General features: G+C 39.7%; 2 protein-coding genes across 3 annotated transcripts in view; one reads left to right on the top strand and one right to left on the bottom strand.

The window, feature by feature from the left end:
- LOC108089159 overlaps positions 1-17,429 on the top strand; it is a 125,478-nt gene that overhangs the window by 64,162 nt on the left and 43,887 nt on the right. The gene's annotated exons all lie outside the window — the stretch shown is intronic.
- The window catches only part of LOC108089161, a 40,830-nt gene that overhangs the window by 15,964 nt on the left and 7,437 nt on the right, over positions 1-17,429 (bottom strand). Inside the window, 8 exon segments of the mRNA XM_017187289.2 lie at positions 4,667-4,803; positions 7,951-8,080; positions 8,203-8,343; positions 9,598-9,663; positions 11,360-11,532; positions 12,710-12,803; positions 12,805-13,078; positions 15,896-15,982. Coding sequence (XP_017042778.2) covers positions 4,667-4,803; positions 7,951-8,080; positions 8,203-8,343; positions 9,598-9,663; positions 11,360-11,532; positions 12,710-12,803; positions 12,805-13,078; positions 15,896-15,959 — 1,079 coding nt within the window. The 5' untranslated portion in view covers positions 15,960-15,982.

Genomic DNA, 17,429 nt, shown 5'->3' with positions numbered 1-17,429 from the left:
TCTTCTACCTAAATTGCTTCGTCTTATAGCAGGCATTATTTTTCACTACTCACAAACAAAACACTTTTTTTATAAAAACTTTGATAAAGCAAACCTTTTTACTTAAAACCAAATGCCTACTGCCTACCCATACATACATACAACATTGTGTACATCTGTTAAGCCGCTAGCGACTTTTCCAGAAGGTTTTCCCATAATTTTCTTATGCTACAACCTTCTTCTTGTTCTAAGCTATCTCCCTACCAATTTTCAGCCAAATCGGTCAAGCCGTTTTCATGTGATGCGCTTACCAACACATTTTGCGATTCATTTTTATATATAAGATTATGGTTCACTCTAGTGACAACTTTTTTGTTTACCTTTAGAGAAAATTTGTTTATGCCATTTTGGGCTTAGAGTTCCAAGCATTATGCAAGGGTATTTTAGACTTTGGCCATCACGAGTTGTGCAACTCTCTCGGTTTTTGATTCATGCGCCTCATTTGTGCCCTTGCCTTTGCCTATATGAAAATTCGGGATTCAGGATTTTTTACCTGGAACCAACTTTTACTGATTAATGGCGCTTTTACTTTGCTTTCGTGGGTTTTTGTGCCGCCGAAAGTGTGAGTTTTATTTATGAACGCGGCAGTTTGAGTTATACAAGTATTTAACTTTTATGCATAAAACAACTTTATTATTCGCCGGCAATTTACGCTCAATTATAGCCCTAACATTAGGCAACTCGTATAAATTTGTAGCTGCAAATTGTTTATGGTCGCGTTTCGCAGATTGAAAACAATGCAAATGAGGTCAGAACAGGATCACGATTGGTTTGATGTGGGTCGCATCGCAGTCGCGATTCCAAAGCGGGATAAAAAATCGTTTAAAAACCCCTTTTTGCTCCACCTCATTTTCTGTGTGTAACAAGGGCAAATGGAAAAACGCCCAGAACAGACGTCGAGTATTTAATTTCGATTTATTTAACTAAGCTGACCATGGGGGATTTGGTTTAGTGCGCACTTAAAATGTAATAATCAACACAGGAGCTGCCGTAAAATATGCTGAATTTCCCATTCTCCGCGGCAAAAGTGCAGACACTTTATCCCCGACTGCCGCAAACTAGACAAACTCACTCCACCTCCCGAATTTGCAACATTTCCACTGATTATTTTGCGCCGTTTTGCATGTGGCATTTGCCGACAGTTGCAACTATGTGGGCGTGGCGACACGCCCCCGCAGCAAAGTAGCATAAATTTAAATTGGTTCAGCCTAGTAATTTATGGCGAATAGACCGGCGAAATGTGTGCGGACAAGGTGGCCAGCTGGCTGACTATTTAAAACAACATAACTCCAAGCCGATTGCAATATCAATTCTGAAGTAATTAACCCCTTCATCACAGAAATAAAGTGGAAGGTTGGCTGCCAATCGAGAACCATTTGAGTAGTTGTGTACTTTACAGATTTGTACTGATAGTTGTAAATATTGTTCTGAATGATTTTGGGTCTGTAATAAATTGATTTAAATTTTATTTATTGTACGCTTTAGGCAGCTACTCTGTATTGTATTTAAATAAAATACTTTCTAGCCGGTTGTTATATCTATCCGTAAATCGACACACATGTTGAATTTTTATTTACCTTATAGAATTCAAATATGTTTTTGGTTGTAAAACATTGTTGCGAATGACTTTGTGTGTATAATTAATGCTTTTAACTCGAATATATTTATGTGTAGACCATAAACAACCGCGTAAGCAAAAACCCCTAGCTTTTTAAAAAAAGTTGATTCTGATTGCTATATGAATTTTAAAACGTTTAACATTTCATTAAATATTAATGAGGTACGATTAATTGACAAGTAAATTAATTTTAAATCTGTTTAATTTATTTTAAAAGTTGTTGGCTTCTGTTAAGGTGTTTTTTGGAATATATTAAAGAATACATACTAATTTTAAATATTATTATTAAAAAAAAACAAGAAGGAAGTTAGCTTCGGCGAGTCGAAGCTTATTTATCATTGCAGTAATCACAAATGTCGAGCAATAGGCATAAAGGCGACACAACATTGAAGTAATGACGATTTTTGTTCCTATGACAGCTATATGATATAGAAAACTTTTGGACTTACAGTTTGGGAATTTTGGTCAACTTTCAGCGTACCCATTTTTTTGGAAATTCGGAAAGGCGTTAAGTTATAAAAACTCAAAAAAAATCTGTTAAAAAAAAAAAACTAACAATGCAGTTGTTAAAGAAATCAAAATGCAAACTTTTTGAGGTATTTTCAGCAAGTCCATTTTTTCGGTTTAGATCGTGATGCTGATCAAGACTACATATACTTCATGGGGTCTGAGGCGTCTCTTCACTGCGTTGCAAACTTCTGAAAATATAATACCCTCTGCAATAATATAAAAAACCATCATGGCCTCCACAAAAGTTTAAATACCTTTCTTAAATTAAAGATGTCATTAATTATCTGAGGACTTGCAATCTTTGGGTTCTGAATTTGAATAGTGCGAGCCTCCATTTCGTATCCAAATTGGTTTGTAATTATAAACTCCCATTTTAGAAATTTGTGGTACTGTATTATTGGCACCCATATGAAATATTAATATTGCCTTCGGCGTCTAATTAACCACAGCCGTGGGCACTTATCGGGTGCATGCACCCGTTGCCTTTGATGAAGGGGCATATCATTTAGGCCGTGTGGGCCGATCACTCGGACATCAGGGGTACAATGGGCCGAATGACAAGGCCACATTTTCACGCGCCACGTGACACAATTATTGAGGCCAGTGAGCAATGACAAGGGGTCTGAATCATCGGATGGGAATAAGGATGACCATTGGAAACTCACGTTGATTGCATGACCAACCGGTGAATCGCACACGCAATCTGGGGAAATTCATTATGTGTGCCTATTATTATGATGCCTACGAAGATGAAGATAAAGTTTGAGATTGAGATGGAGATGGAGATTTAGTTGTTCGACTGACCACAGAGCCACTTGACTGCCTTCAGTGGACAATAAAGCACCCGAATGGACAGAGGCACTTAATTATAGTGATACGCCAAAGACTCCCAGCTCTATATGCATATACATATTCGTATATTTGTCTATATATATATTTGTTGTGTATTCAGATGTTAGGAGAGAAGAGGCCGCATTGTGTATTGTGTATTATTATTTTAACAATTTATTTTGTGCAATTAACACAATTGCCGACACACATTCATTTCACGCAACTTCCGGAAAATTCTGTGGCTGAGCTTAATTTATTGTTCTGCCGCCGGGTTTTCTGTTTTCTTTTTTTTTTCTCTTTTGCCGCCGAAGGCGTGTTTTTCGCCTCTAAGCCTAATTCCGCATTGTGGACCCTCCTTGGCTGGAAAAGATTTACACAGACGGCGCGTGGCGACTTAAAGATTTGTTTGGCAAAAAACGATGCCGTAATAAATGTGTGGCCATATATATACTCTACTCAAGTGGCGGGGCGGAGTTGGGTGGTTCTGGGTGGTCCTGGTTGGGTTGTCCCAGAAAAGAGTCCTTGCCGAAGGAGTCTCTAATGAGCACACGCCTCACATTACGGCCGGGGCCTCCCGGATTATTTGAATTATTTGCCAGTAATTTGTTACATTCGCACACTCGTAGATTCACCGAACAACTTAGTGTAGTCGCTCTTGCTGAGCTTCACGAGACACTGGATATTTAACATACTTAATGGATTTTGGATTTTCGGCAAACTCTTAATTCACTTTCGAAAGTCGAGGGATTTCAGATTCTTTTACTGCGCCACTCTGGGGAAATGGATGACTTGTGATAATGCGTCTTAATTAATATCACAAAACCGGGCATCGTCTTGCATTTTTGATTCCAGCTACAGTCACTTTCACCATCAATCAAATTTTTAAGGGTTACTCACATCCTTTTTCTGAGTGATTGCTAGATTCAATCTTATACAATTTGAGCTTTGTCAGAATTTTATATACTGCTTATGTAATTGTTTTTACAGTTTTTTTCCTTTGGAAAAATTAAACTTTGTTAAAGGAGTATTTGAGTAGAATGTTTTTATTTTCGAGGTTTCTAATGGAGTATGTTGCCTTTTGTTTAAATTGATGAACGGAATCATGAATATGTATAAATTTAAAGAAAATTGTAATGCACTTTTTATTTTCTTAAATTTAAGATATTTATTTAGAAGGGCTTTTGAATCTTTTGTTTAAAAGCAAGACTAATTTTTATGATTCGTAAATACCAACAAATTATTCGTTGCTGCCGAATATCTTTGTTTTTTAATGTGCGGCCAAATTATTTTATTCAAAAATGTTACCTTGTCAAAATAAGTTTTAAATTTTATATTCAATATTATTTCGTTACTGAATTCAAAGAAATCGTTAGCACCCGTTCATTATGTTATATTTAGGAGTTCAAAGAACTGCACAGAATGCATATCATAAATGTCCCTTAATTAAATTCAATGGCAAATTGGAAATTAGAATTGTTTCGGACACCACAACTGCTGCAGTGCCATTCATATTTGATTACATCCGAATCGCCGACGACCGAATGAGGGAATTAATTTATTGTTTCTGGTGGTTGAATGCGTGATTCGGACGTGTGTCATTTTGCGTAATCTAACCCAATTGTTCGGGTTGATTGACATTGATTTGGGCATTTTCCGGAGGCTGCTTACCTGCCGCGCATTTCCTCGGTGGGCCAATCGGAATTTTGGCCCCATGGCATTTCGGTGGTGCCCAAAATCAAGCCGAAGATGAAGCCAAATAGAAGGGAGATAAACATGCCAAGGCCCAAACACAAGAAGCCAACGCGCTGAAAGGAGAATGGTAAATGGTAAATGGAGACTAGTAAATGGTGAATGGTGAATGGTTAATGGTAAGCGGTAAAGGGAAAATGGAAAAATGGAAAACAGGGTGGGCGAAATTAGGGGCGAGACAGTGAGCTAAATGCCAAAAAGGACCCCACAACCAGTGACACTTTAAGCGATAATGCTGCATACGTTGAAGCGCCAAGGAACTGCGAGTAGATTCGTGACATGTTAACCCAAATTTGCAGCCACGATGCAACTGCAACTGCAAACTGTTGTTGGCAGCTGCACACACACACACACACACAAAGGGAGCGAAAGAAAGAAAAACGCTCTAATGTCAGCCACATGATGTCGTTTTCCCCTCCCATTTCCCACCCCCCATTTTCATTCACCAGTCAAACGCAACTGCGTCGCATGAAAAGTAACTTGTCTTGAGGCTTTAAGCAGCTGCAAATATTTAGCGAGATACCAACTGTTAGAATTTTAGTGTGAAAGCTATGTTTAAGAAATGAATATTATTTGGAAGAAAATGTGAGAACTATGTATTTTGTTTAAAATGAATTATCGATTATCGATCGTTATGTGACACTAATGGAAAAGAAGAAGAGTAAATTGAGAAGTGGCGCGTCCACTTCACACAAAATTGAAACGCAACGAATAAATTTAATTTAAACTTGAATACTTTATTTTACACCAGCAGTTTTCAATTTTCCAGCAACTGCAGTTTAAAGGTGTGAAAACTTCTGCTAATTTCTTGTTTATCGCCTGCTTTTCTATTTGCAGGTATGCAAACGAACACACACTGCGTATGCGTAATGCGCAAACAAATTACATTCATGTCCGATTCAACTTTAAATGGCGTGCAAATATTTGCAAAAAATTGCGACTGCAATTCAACTAGCCATTCAACAAGCAGCAGTGTGTGTAAAGCCAACTCGTTTTCACTATATTACGGCGATTCCGGTGTATTTTTTTCCTAGCCGCCAATTATTTTTAATAGTTAGCCATCAATTTTGACTGGACACATTCGATGTTGCCAATTTTTGTCATCGTTTGTAATTGGCATTTTTGTGTGAAATTGTTTAAACACTTTTGCATATGAATTTTTGGCTGCCACTGGAATTTTTTCCCAACTATTTTCGCAGCATGTGTGTTAATCTGCTAGCTGTGCTATTGTGTATTTTGTGGAGATAGTCAAACATTTCGTAATGAAATAAAAACCACTCAAGGGTGCGAAGTTTTATCAATTGCCATTTTGCATATACCAAAAATAGTTGTTTCTGCTCAAAGCGGAATAAAATTTCCATTTGACATTTGCATTTTGATTTGAAGTCACAAACTGACAAGTTGCGGGCAAATATTGATTAAACGAGGTTAAATTTTGCTGGCAGGGCATTAATTCCTTTAAATTTTCCACAGAAAACAACCGGAAATGAAAGGGAGCTGGGGGGGGTGTGTGAAAATTGGGTGCAGGTATTTTTGTGACCGCAAGCTTTTGGGGAGAATCCAGCCAGCAATTTGAGTTTCCTTGGCAGCTTTATCAAAGATTATGATGACACAGCTTGGGCCACTTCACAAAAGGAAGGCGAGAGCAAAAAAGCTGCACTCTGAACACTGAACACTGAACACGGAACACTGGCGTATGTGTTCGCACACGAATATATATTCATTTCAATTAAAATTTAATTGAAGTACACGACGCAGGTGTCAACAGCCGGCAAGACACCTGGAATCCAGTGGGTTTGTGAGCCCGAGTGCGCTGCAAAATTGTGTCAGCAGACAACAAGTTGCCTCTGGGGTGGCGCCACAAAACACAGAGCTCGGAACTCGAAGCTCGGAACTTGGAACACAGAGCTCTGAACACACAGCTTGAACTCACTAGCCAAACCAGCCGTCTCTTCATTAGAAACGCCAGCAGACGATTATATTTACCTTATTTTTATTTCACTCTGCTTTATTTTATCTTATTTATTTGTTTTGGTTTTTTTGCTGCCTCGACTTGTCTATGTGCACTTCTATTTAGCACTCAGCCTGCACATTATACTCTGGATTTTGTTGAAGCGAAAAGCACCGCCTTTGATCCATCAGAAATATAAAATAGAAAGGGGATTCGAGTAAGGAATGGGTTTCCTCCCAACTGACGGTGACAATTATGACACTTTGAGAACAGGTGCTGTCTGGCTGCAGTTTAAGTTCAGTTTTATTGGCTTTGCGCTGAATGCGGCCCAAAGAGCCCCGTCCTTTAATTCTAAGTAGCTTAGCTTAGTTTTCCGACTGCCAAGAAAAGGGGAAGAAAATAGTGGCCAAGCCGCACTTCTGCTCGGAATGCAAGCAAAGTAATTCAAAGCAGAAGGATTTGTATTCTGCGAAGTACTCAGACTTTAAATAAAGGAATACGGAAATGGAAGAACTCCTTTTTTATAACAAGTTGTTTAGCGGGCCTCTAAAAAAAGAGTTCGCTATGCTCTTATTTATATTGATTTGAATAAACTCAGAAGCACACAAAAATGCCTCCCCTAGCTCGCTTTACAGCCCGATCCAATTTCGGCGAAAAACATTTAAATATTTTATGGGTATCCGCCTGCTCTTCAAGCCAACGCTGCCAATAAACAATTCAGCAACTTTGCCATTTACCACAAAAGCGATGCAAATTTGCAAAACATCGAGCGCTGTGTCGCTATGCATTTGACTGGAATAACCCGGAAAACACCCCCCACCCCTCTCCCCATTTTCCCTCGCATTTTCCATATCGATGTGTGCGAATTTTGACAGCTGAAATAACGGACGGATGGCATAGCAATTTTCGGTGCAATTTTTATTATTTTCCAAATGTCATTTGCTCATAAATCACTCAAAAGTACCACATAGAGCCATTGTCGAAGAAGAGTGTTGACGATTTCATTTAGCCCGCTGCGAAATGGATTTTTGGAGTCCCAACACCCATCAACCAGCACCCTGCCACATGCCACATGCCCCTGACAACTATTTTCACTATTCCATTTTTCACTACAGTGTTGTTTCGCTTTTCCATCTTTTTTTTCGTCGACGGTGGTTTTGAATGGCTTTTTCGGCGGGCTACACAATTTGTTGCACTACGCTGAATGGCGGGGAGAAAAAAAGGCATAGCCATAAGGGGAAGCTGCACTTACCATTAGTTCTTTGTCGGAGATAATTGCGCCGAATGTTATCGACATTACGGGACCCATAAGCGGCGAAACTAACATGGCAGCCACTATATTGGGGGCATTATTCTCCACCAACCCGAGGGCCGCCAAAGAGCTGGAAATGCGGAACATAATAGAGCAGTGCTTACTTTTTATACTGACCCACTCCGCCAGCTGTTGAATTCCGGGGAATTCAATTCGAAGAGGGGGGATTTCCACCTCCGATTTCGTACTCACTCGGCAGTAACGATTAGCAGCAAATAGTCGAAGGACAAGGATCCTCCTGCCCGAACGCCATCCACCACCTGTTTGACTGTTAATTTCGATTTAATTGATTCCACAAAATTGTTCCATTTCGAGGCATCCTCCGCTTCCTCGCTTTTTGTAGAGGAAAAAAATAAAGGGTAAATAAGTAAACATAAAATGGAATGGTAATGCTTTGTAAAATATACAAGAATGTGCGCAGCTGTGTAATTGGTCTACTATTATTGAATTGGCTATCCAGAAAGCCAATTTGAACCCTTAGAAACCAGCATTATTAGCGTTATATTTACTTAAGTTCTACAAACAATAATACAATAATAACTATCCTCAAACATACAAAAATATTTGTACAACATAGAGTATGATATTAAAATAGCTTTATGATCTAATTGAATTGCGAATTGCTTTTCCAAATATTATGCTTGATAAATCATAAATGTATGATTAATAATATTCACTTTGTTCCAGACTCTGAATATCTTATTAATTCCAATAAATTTCAGCTCAAAATTCTTGTTTAATTGCCAATGCTGAAAGCCATTTGGATGTGGAAAATCCTCAAATGATTGCAGCTTTGATTGTCAATTGTCCCAAAGCTTTTTACGCATAATTTCCCTTTTCGTTGTCTAGTCTACCGATGATTAGAGTGCGGCTCTAATAACTCAACCATAACACCACCTCAATCGTCACCCAAAAATAAACCACAAGCTAACCTCAATTACAAGCTCATCAGGTATGCACATAGGTATGTATTTTCGGGGACCGAGTGACAATTGCTGGCCAAGAAGTCATCGGGTGTGTATTTACCCTCGGCTCTACTTTTGGTTTTGGCTGGGAGCAGCCACATAAATTGTGTGCACACACTGGATGCATTTAACCCCTCAACCCGGAGATGCCAAAGCCCAAAAACCTTCAACCCCCGAACATCTTGCCCATGCAAATTTTGCCATTTTCACTTTCCAACCCGACGAGAAATTCCCATTCCAATTGGCTCGTAAGGCCGTAATAAACTTGGGCCTGGGCCAAGGCCTTCGGGGCCTCAATCCCTTTGGCTAGACGAGCCGTTAAGGGAATAAAGCAAAGAGCCAGGAGCCAAGAGCCATGAGCCATGAGCCAAGAGCCAAATGTCACGATTTCCACGGCCGAACGGACCGAAAGTGAAAGAATAGTGCGAGTGAAAGTTAATGAAATGAGTGACGCCTTTGACACGTAGGATAGAGCACCTGAAATTAGTTTTTAACAAAGCGACAGCTGCGGCATCCTGACAAAGCCAATTCGCTGCTCAGGGCTCGACACAAAAGCCAGTAAATACAATGCCACCGGAACACAATGCCCCACCTTAGAAGGTATGGTATGTGGCAGACTCACCTGTAGTCGTCGCGCATGTTGGCCGCATCCGAGATGGCATCATAACTAACGCTGCACGGCAGAACACTGCGGGAAGTACATTTCAAAAAAATAATATATTAACAGAATAAGAAAAGGCGAAAGCATCTACATCGCAATCCATGAAAAAATATGGTTTGAAATGAAAGGGTTTCAATAATTCTGAGGGGAAAACAATTAAGTTCATTATGTAAACATTCTATTAACAGATGTTTTTATATCTTGCCATAGAAAATAATTTTACAATGATGCTTAAACTTATTTGTTTTTTAAATTACTCTTTATATTTATAGTTAGTATATGAAATATTTAAATAACAGCTTTCATAATGTTCAAAGTGTTATATTGCCCATTTCTTTAAGCATAAATAATTGTTCATGAGCCTGCAGCTTTCTTAAAACTCAAAATTGTTTAAAGTGAAAGCCCATTTTAAACAATGAAGTTTATTGCTATAAAATCGACTGTCTTTATAACTTACAGAGTGTACAACTGAATATATTTTTGCTGACAAAAAGTTGAAGAATTTATTACAAAATATTTTAAAAAATTCAAAAAGGTAAATTTTTCTTATTATTGTTGTTAAGAATAAGGGAAGTTAATCAATAAATATTTAAATAGTTATTATACTGTTTTATGTATTTCTCATTTTCAGTCAAGATATGACTTTTAAATAAACTAAAATCTGTTTTATGAACGTTTATTTTCCGTGTAGATACGTTTGAAATTGATATATGCAAGCGAATATCTGTAAAACAAGTCATGCGCATTCCGTGGAAATGTCAAAGGGTGCCACTTGGAGCCTCGAATCCTTGGAGCCTGGGAGCCTTGCAACCTGACTGGCGACTGCCGACTGCTGACACCGTCAAGATCTTGAGATGTTCTGGCGACCGAACATGAATTATAGATTACTCGAGTGGCACTCAATCAACGCAAGTTGCATTCTTGCAGCTCCTCTCTTAATTGAATTTCTGCGCATATTAATCAGCTTAAGTCGTACTTTGTCTGGCCACTCGGCTCCTCCTCCGGAGGAAAACATCTGCTCCTTGACCTCTGGCTGCCTGGAGGGACTCCCTTCTCAGTTGGTCACACCTTCGACTGCGTTTTAATCCCCCTGCTTAATGCCATTAAACGATTATCACACCTACTTGTCTTCACTTCCCCTCCGCACTCCAAACTACACTCCATTTCATCGGAGATTCTTGTACTTGTACTTCTGCTGTTGTTTCTGCTCTTTTGCCCGTTCATCTTTAATTTATCTGCACAGCCCCACTTAGTCGAGTTCATTGTTCGGCTCTATTGTATTTTGTTTAATTTAATTACTTTGGAATTTCGCCCGAAGACAAAGCGTATAATTTGCTTACAGAACTGCAGCCCAGTTGTGTTTACTCTTTTTTGCCCGGCGAAGGGCTTTAATTGGATTCGTGTCGGACTATTGTAGTGGCCTTTAAATTGCATTTACATAACGCATTCAAATCGGACAGGCTGTTGCCAAGGATAATAGAGAGTGGCTTCCGCCTACAAGCAATCAAAATTCGTGAGCCAAGAAGCTTGGCAACCAACTCCGATTCTCCGAGGACTTCTCATCTTTACTTCTGCATTTTTATTGCATTTTTATTAAAAACCCGCCGAGTCACCTGATAAGTTCGACCAGCTGTTGCTGGACTGCAGCTCCAGTTGCACCTTTAGCCAACTTGACTTTCCCGGCACGTTTGGCGCTTGTTTCCCCCTCAATGTCTCAACTTACCTGACACTGGAATTCAATTTAGTGCCGATGCCCAGCTCGGTGAGGCAGTGCAAGGTGGTTTCGCAGGCGGCTCCTGCCTGCAGTGGGAAGACGACGTGATGGAAGTATCCCTTCTTGCTGGTCGTCCAAGTAACGTGCTCGATTTCCAGCTTGACGAGCAGCTCCTCGAGAACCTGCCAAGGCGAACAAGGTGGAGCAATATCAACAGCTTAGAGTGTCATTTTCACCAGCTTACGGCTCACAGCTTATGGGTTATGGCTTTGCATTTAATTGGAATTGGGCTCGCCCACTGATTATGTGCGGCGCTTGTTACAAGGGCAACTGATTTGTCCCCGGTCGCCGAGGCGATGCATCCATCAATCTTGCCAACCGAGGACCAACCAGCCAGCTAAGGCGCCACATTCATCAGTATAATCTCCCGCAAGATACAATTTGGGTAACCTTTTACGCAACGCTCTCGAGTCACGTTTCACGTTCCTCGTTCTCGCCCGTTAAGTGCATCCCGCAAACGAGCAACAGTCGTTGTCGCCGCTCCTATCGCTGCCGCAATCTCAGCACTGCACTGAGAGAAAACTATTACCCTACTTAAATATTTTTCGAAATTTTTTAAAGTGAGTTTTAGTTTTTTTTTACTTTAAAAGCTTATTGCAGAAGTTTTATTAAAGGAAATACTACTACTCATTTTATTTAATAAAACTTTCAAGTAAAATATTCTAACGGTCTACTGATTTTTGTAATTTGGTTTAAAACCGTCGATACCTAAAGCCTTTATTTTAAGGCTACGCCTACAAAAAACTAATGTTTTAAGAACAAATATATTCAGCTGTCGCAAGTTTTAAGTTCTAATTATAATAATAAACTATTTTTATTCCGATTTCTATAAATTTTGTCTACTATAATTCGTTTTAAGAAATGAAATTTTTTTCAGTATACTTTATCACGAATAAGTTACCGAAACTAATTTTTTTAAGAGTAATCTTGGAACGAAGTTCTACAAAATTTACAAATATTCATTACTATTAAAAGTTTTAAAAAACTTTCTATTAAGCTGCCTGTATGTATACCAAAGATTTTTTTTTAAATAAATTTTATATTTAACTTTGAAAATCTTACAAACTTTTCAAATGTAATAAGCTTTTTATTATCGCTTTTAGGAAAAGATCTATTTTTTCCAAGTATAAATCTCACTCAAAGCCAGCTTCGAACCCTTGTCTCCCAATACAACGCACAAGAAAATCAAGTTTAAGTGCTCGGGGGGTACCAAGCGCCCCCAAGCTGCCCCCCTCGATAAGGACCTTCTTTCCACTTGCCACTTGCCACTCGCAACTGACCGTTCGAAGTTCGACTTACCTTTTCGAGCGGCACCACTAAATTACGTCTGTCCAGCGGAGCGGCGACCGTGGAGGTGTCAGCTGCTCCAATCGCAGCTCCTGCGCCCCCTCTTCCTCCTCCCCCTTCCTCCTCCGCCCACTTGTCCGATGCCAGGACCGCCGCCACGCCCACCGCCGCCCACTCCACGACGATACTTGGGCACATTCTTGTCACGTAATTCAACTTCGAGTCGTAGTATTGCGTTGTTATTCTCCGGAAGATTGATGTTCAGATTATTGTTGCCACCTCCATTGCCAGATGCAGCGACCGCAGGATGCGGACCGAGGTGTCCTGGATGGCTGCCAATGCCACCGGCCGACGTCTCCACTAGGACATTATTTGAAGTGCCTGGTTTGGGTTAATGAAAAGGTGATACGGCCGTGTACATAAACGTAAGCTGATTTGCCATTAAGCCGGACTCCATGGACTCAATGGATCCATGGAAATGGTTTTCAGGGGTGGTGGAGATGACAGGATGGCAGGAGGTCAGTTTCAGTTTTCGTTTCAGTTTCAGGCGATTAGTATACGTAGATACATACTCCGAAATTGCTAAATTAAATTCCTACACCCTTCAGTGCCCCGATAAGTATGCCATTGTTTTGGAAACTCTGGCATAATTCAAACCTGATTAGTTAATTCACGGCAATCAGACTATTTATACTGCAATTAGCGTAAATTGCAGTGATATTTTGGTATCCAGTTAAGCGTTTAACAAATATTTGGTTTTCGACCGCTAAGCTTGTTTTTCCTGCAAATTACGCTAATTAAATGTCCGGCCATCGTTAACAAATAATGGCGTTGTTGTTATGCAATTACATATACAACTTATGCTAGGGCTCAAATTAAAGTTACCCACAAAAATTTATCCCGATAAAAAAAAAGAGAAAGAAAAAAACCCATGAGGTCTGGGGCACTAAGCTCCACTTGATCTAAATAAATAAATAAAGTGGCAAGCGAAAAATCAAATCAAAGTCTACATAAAAACCACACAAAGGATCACAATTTATTATGTATATTATACAAGCGGCGGCGGCAGACAGACATCGAAATGTAATATAAATCCCGCCACATTGACAAATGCCAAAATAAGGCTTAAATGCGCTTAGGCCAGGACTTTGCCTTCCAGGATCCAGGACCCTTCGTTCGTGTGTCTGCGTTGTTTTTTTTTGTTTCGCATAGTTTCTCTAGTGGCAAAAGTTCCCTGAAAGTCAGCGAATTTGTTAACTCATACCACCTGGCCAGCACTTCGATGGTCCTTGTTTTGCCTGTTTAATTCCGTCTCAGTTCCCAACATCGAACATCTCTTTTCGGTCGCCATGGAATTGAGGGACTCGTGATTTATGTCTGACACCTATGAGCCTGGCTCTTCAGCTTTTCGCCCCGAGTGCATGCGTACTTTTTATGTTTTGTTTTCTTTTTTCCCAAGTCCTTATGTTTGCCTAAGTGTTTTGCACTCTTTAAGCTGTTGCCAAGGCCAACAATTCACACCACTCTCATCATCCCACATTAAAAAGTCCTGCCAATTGCCTGTTTCGATACTGGGGTACCCTAAACTGAGGAAATCCTGAAATATGCAGACAACTTTAAATTGGAGATAAATATTTTTCTAAAGAAACTTCGTCTGCTTTGTTTGGGTAATTAGTTCACTTTTTACGGAGATTTCAAGTACTTTGTACTGGTAACTAAAACAATATTTTGTTCCCTTACAATGGTCTTTTTTTGGATAATAATTTAATTAAAAAGTGTATGCAACTTCGATTGGGCTGTTTAAATAACTCTTTAACTCTTTAGGGGTATGTCCAAAAATTGATACCAGATTAGCTTAGCTTTTTATGAACTCTGTTTGAAATTTTAATTAGGTTGGTTCTATGTAATATCTTTTATAATACAAATTTTAATTGGATCAATTCATTTCTATAATACAATGTAATAATAATCAATGTAAATAGCTTGAAAAGCCTTAATTAAATAAGGTTTTTAAATATTTATAAAATTATTGTACCATAGTTACAATCAATATACCTTTCATCCAGGGTACAAAGGTGACTTATTTTTTGCACGACCCTAGGCCACTTTATTCACGCCCCTCTTAAAGGCCTGTGGAACCCCCTGGAACGCTCTGCTCATCGGCTCCACTTCGGCTCCTTTGTCATTATCAGACTGTGTGCTGCCATGGTGACAAACTAAATGAATGATGATTCTCTTTGATGGCTTTTGCCATCGCCTTGTTTTGTATTTAAATAAATATTTGATTAATGCTCCTCGCCGAAAACGACTCCAACACATGCCAGTTTTTGTCCCCAAAATCTTGTGCAAGATGCCATATTTGCCCGATGCCATTTATTTCATAAATTATATTGTTTTATGGGTTTTTATTGTGGGCTTTTTATCGCTCCTGATTGTGATAAATGATAGCTGCGTGGGCTAGTGTCGAAAGTTGGGCATCTCTGCAATTAATTCCCAAGGTCTTTACTTTTGCGAAAATTTCCTTTTGCCACAAGAATCGCTCGTTTATACAGTGGCTTAATTCGGAGGAGCCTTCGAGCCAATAGCTTCGACTGCTCTATTTTCTGAAAAACGTGTTCGCTTCGGCACATTCCTCCGACCAATTTCATCGTGGCTAATTAAATTTTTAATATTAAATTTTCGTTGCCGGCGAAATGTGCTACGTACGCTCGGCATTTTGGCATTTCGGCATCCGCTTGTAAAATTATCTTGGCGAAAACTTTCCAAACCAAATGCCGCAAAATGCCGGGTTAGGCGCTCCGAAAATGCGAAGCAAAAAAATCCACTCCCACGTGTGTTCGGTCCGCCGGGATGTTCATGCAACATTTATGGCGAGCTCTTAGGCCCGGAGAACACTTTTACGATGTCATAAAATAATTAATAACGCCACTAAACAACGTAATTACGCGCCTAAGCCCAATGCATACAGGTATACATACGTACATACACGATTATATATCTATATATATAGTATGTGATTTTGGATGGAGGTTGGGCAGATTATGCGGTTGTGCCGACGCCTAGATAAATGCTATGGCCTCGTGTAAACAAAATTGCAACTTTGTATTTAATTAGGCAGGGGCGCTTATTCAATTTGCCGCCCATTTTGGCCGCACTTTACTTTACTTTACTTTACTTTACTTCACTTTACTTGCTTACCGTAAATCAGCTCACGTTCAAAATTCGCCGTTGGCACGACGATTAGGAAGACCACGCCCGGCATCCTGTCAACTCCTGGCTGGAAATCTGCAAAGGGATAAGCCCGAAAAAGTGGCCGTTTAGTTTTAGAGGCGAATCTTAATGGCCTTAAGCAAGACGGCGACATTAATTCAAATTCAAATTCAGCTGGCCAAAAAGGACTTCTTGGCAGGCAAACTTGAGAAATCCTGCCAACTGCTGGATGTATGCAACTTCTCCCGTGAGTGCATCCAAAAGGAAGGGGATTCCCGTGTTTTGCATAACAACTCCCCATTATCCCCGACTTTTATACTGCATTAGCATCCCTGTCCGGTTTCATTTTCGCCTATCGTGCTTAACTTTTTCGAGTTTCGAGCAACTTTCAGCCGTTAATGGGCTCTGAAGGTTGCTATAAGTAGTTTGCCAGCATTTTGTTTGTATTTTTCCAGCATCAGTTGAACTAAAAGTAGGAGTAAAAGTAGAGTAGGTGGTACTTTTAGAAGTTCTGGCATGCTGATGGCTGGCAGATTATCGCAACTATTTCTTAATCAAAGGGAAAGCCAACTCGTTCGCTCGGCCGTAATTTCGCTGTATCAATAAAAGGTAAAACGCTTGCCAGGATAAAACAGAGAGCCTTCGAGGATATTTGCACACGCAGTGTTCTCTGACTACTCGAAATTAAAATGCCATTAGCACTGGCTCGGGATGAAAGCGATGTGGGAAGGCGAGTGCGATTAAACAGAGGAGCAAACGGCGATGCGAAGTCCAGGATATTACTGCCTTTTCGGAATGCCGAGCTCTTCCGAGGGTTAAGCCCCGGCACTCCTGCAGGATCTGCTCGAAGGAGCCCACTTTCCCACCAGAAAGGAGCGTATGAGCCAGAAAGAAGCTGAGATTTAATGGAGCTGCGATTTTTACCCTCCAATGAAATCTCTGTGGTTCTCGAGGCGAACTGCAATGCATTTCCACGCACAAACTTTGCTCAACAAGGATGCTCTGCTCCCTACATGATGGTGTATTATTTTTCCTGTTGCCTTTTCAGCAGGAGAGAGGAGCAGTAAATTGTAAAGTACATAAAAAGGTAGCTATAAAACAACGGAGGATATTAATTCAATTAAATCAAGTTTCAATACCAGGATAATAATAAACGCATTATTCAGAAACAATATGCATATATCCTTTGGTTATAAAATCAATTATTAAATTTATAACAATATTAATCTCAGCAGTTAAATGCTTTTGTAGGATTAACCTAATGCCTCTGAATTAAAATTAACTATGTGCCATCAATAAATTCTGTTCATTTTATCCAATTACTTCTTGTTGAACTTTAATTTTTTGAGTGAGCATTGGTTCGGTGAAACAGAGTCAACAACAAAAAGGTGCCCCATTAAATCAATATTTGAGTACACCTTATGAGCAGCCAGTTCTGCGCCCAGTTGACATTTTCCGGGTTTCCCGACTCCGTCACGAGCAAACTTTTTCCACAAACTGTTGGTTTTCATTTTTTTTTTTT

This window comes from Drosophila ficusphila, unplaced genomic scaffold (assembly GCF_018152265.1).
Source record: "Drosophila ficusphila isolate 14025-0441.05 unplaced genomic scaffold, ASM1815226v1 contig_723, whole genome shotgun sequence".
In the NCBI taxonomy this organism is placed as follows: domain Eukaryota; kingdom Metazoa; phylum Arthropoda; class Insecta; order Diptera; family Drosophilidae; genus Drosophila; species Drosophila ficusphila.
The sequence above is the reverse complement of the archived record's forward strand: the minus strand, read 5'-3'. Positions and strand labels throughout refer to the sequence as shown.